Source organism: Penaeus monodon, chromosome 30 (genome assembly GCF_015228065.2).
Source record: "Penaeus monodon isolate SGIC_2016 chromosome 30, NSTDA_Pmon_1, whole genome shotgun sequence".
In the NCBI taxonomy this organism is placed as follows: Eukaryota; Metazoa; Arthropoda; class Malacostraca; order Decapoda; family Penaeidae; genus Penaeus; species Penaeus monodon.
Window position 1 is genome coordinate 29,636,755 of NC_051415.1, and position 1,938 is coordinate 29,638,692.

Below are 1,938 nucleotides of genomic sequence, written 5' to 3' on the forward strand. Positions count from 1 at the left end.
AACAAATTTCTGGTTTGTTTTCAGGCTAAAGGAGTGGATTTAAAACATTGATGTGAAATAGCAGAAACTCTGAACTACTCTCCCAAGCATTGGAAAATATCCAAAGCGTTGGTCCTTTCCCTGATCTACCAAAGACTGCTTAAATTTGTTACACTATACATTTGCTTTTACTTTTTATTTTTATTATTCAACTGTATGATAAAGATAAAGATATGTATTTTGTAATTTTAGCTTTGATTAGAAATACATGTTATAATGTTCATGCCTTCTTTAGTTTCATTTAAGTTTCTCTGCTGTGAAGACGAGTTTCAAGTTAGGTACACTGAGAAAGGACTGCAAATGTTTTTCCATATGAAAGCAGTACCTCACTGGCTGTGACTTCTAGACGTAGTTTCTAATGAGTGATATTGGAATTGTCTTCAGGTTATCTGATCAAAATTTAGTAAAAAAAAAAAAAGATGTATGAATTTATATTGGAATAAGAAAGGTCAAGGATGTATGGGCAAGAGATGATAAGGGGAAAAGGAAAATTATTTTCTTGTTTGTTCAGTGTAAGATTTTTGTTGTTAATTGAAATAAAGAACATTTTAGTATATTTCAATTTTAGATTCATGATATAGTTTACTTGGTATCTAAGTGTTTTTTTTTTTCCAGATTAGCAAGAAAAGGCTCAAGAATGAGATGGAACCATTAGCAGCAGAGAATGAAGACACAGCTAGTCAGAAAGGATATGGGACATACAATGACATCATCAGCCCTATGTCAGAAGAGCAAGGGGAAAAGGAGAATGAAGAGCCAGCCAAGAAGAGTGTCCAGAATACAGGTATGCACCAGGGTTTGTGAAATGTGGTATTCTGAAAAGTGGCTTTACTGCCTTAGGCATCATTGGCATTATTTGGTTTGTTGAAAAAAATATTAGCTAAAAAAATTTGAGAAAGAAAGGCAAAAGATACCCAACTAAACATGCCTAGAACCAGAAATATTATGTTCTCCGAAGTGAATCCTGTGAATTTTTTTTCCTATGAGAAGCTCGTACAGAACTGAAAAATTATTTGTACCAGATGCTTCTCTACCAGCTTTATTAAGGATGCATTTGGAATAATGGAGCTCTAGTAATTACCTAAAAAGAGGGGATAAAATGGTCTCAGAAGGGATGAGGGAATGAGACCAAAACAACACGATCTGCCCACCAAAGGTCCACAGTAATTTTTTACATATTTCCTGTAGCTCTTTTTTATCAGTGCCACTCTGCTTTTAATCTTCTCATGTTGGATGGCATGTAATCATATTTTAGGGAGCTGGGCCTTATCCTGAGTGTGTAGATGTAGGCCCTCAAAAGAAGCCTTTAAAGTCTTTTTTTTTTTTTACCTTATATCCTAAAAGACTGTGTACAGTTGTGTACAGTACAGCCAAAAGAGCAGAGAGTAGGTTAAATATAGGTTTCCCATGCCTCTAATTTTCACCTAAGGGGGGACTGATGTTTTTGTGAGGTAAAAAATTAGTATTTATTTTTCATATGATAAATCTTAATTCGCCATGGTGAATGCAAAGGCTGAAGCTGAAGTAAAAACAATGAAATGGAATTAAGCAAATAAGATATCAATTTATTTTTAAGAATGCACTCTTCTCTTACCTAAAAGCAAGTGGATTCCCTTTTTGCAAAATATCCAATAAATTCAAAGATAGGAAACTTTCCAAAGTCAAATTTATAGATGCATAAGTTCAAAATATATCCTGAATTTAATCTCTGCCTTTATCCTGGGTCACCCTGTTAATGGATGAATGTATGCTTACTGTGACTACTGTAGGCTAGCTTTGGCCTTTCTAAGACAATCCCACCCACCCCCTACTTCCCAAGACACTCCCGCTATACTGCCTAGTTTACTGACTCCTCAGGCAGCCCATGTTAACTGTATGTAGGAAGTGGCTACACTTATG

At 35.1% G+C, this 1,938-nt stretch overlaps 1 protein-coding gene across 2 annotated transcripts in view; it reads left to right on the forward strand.

Annotated features, from left to right (window-relative positions):
- The window catches only part of LOC119592689 (phospholipase D1-like), a 27,716-nt gene that overhangs the window by 1,004 nt on the left and 24,774 nt on the right, over positions 1–1,938 (forward strand). For both annotated transcript variants that reach the window (XM_037941603.1, XM_037941605.1), the window contains exon 2: positions 655–823. In XM_037941603.1, coding sequence (XP_037797531.1) covers positions 655–823 — 169 coding nt within the window. The remainder of the gene's footprint in view (positions 1–654; positions 824–1,938) is intronic.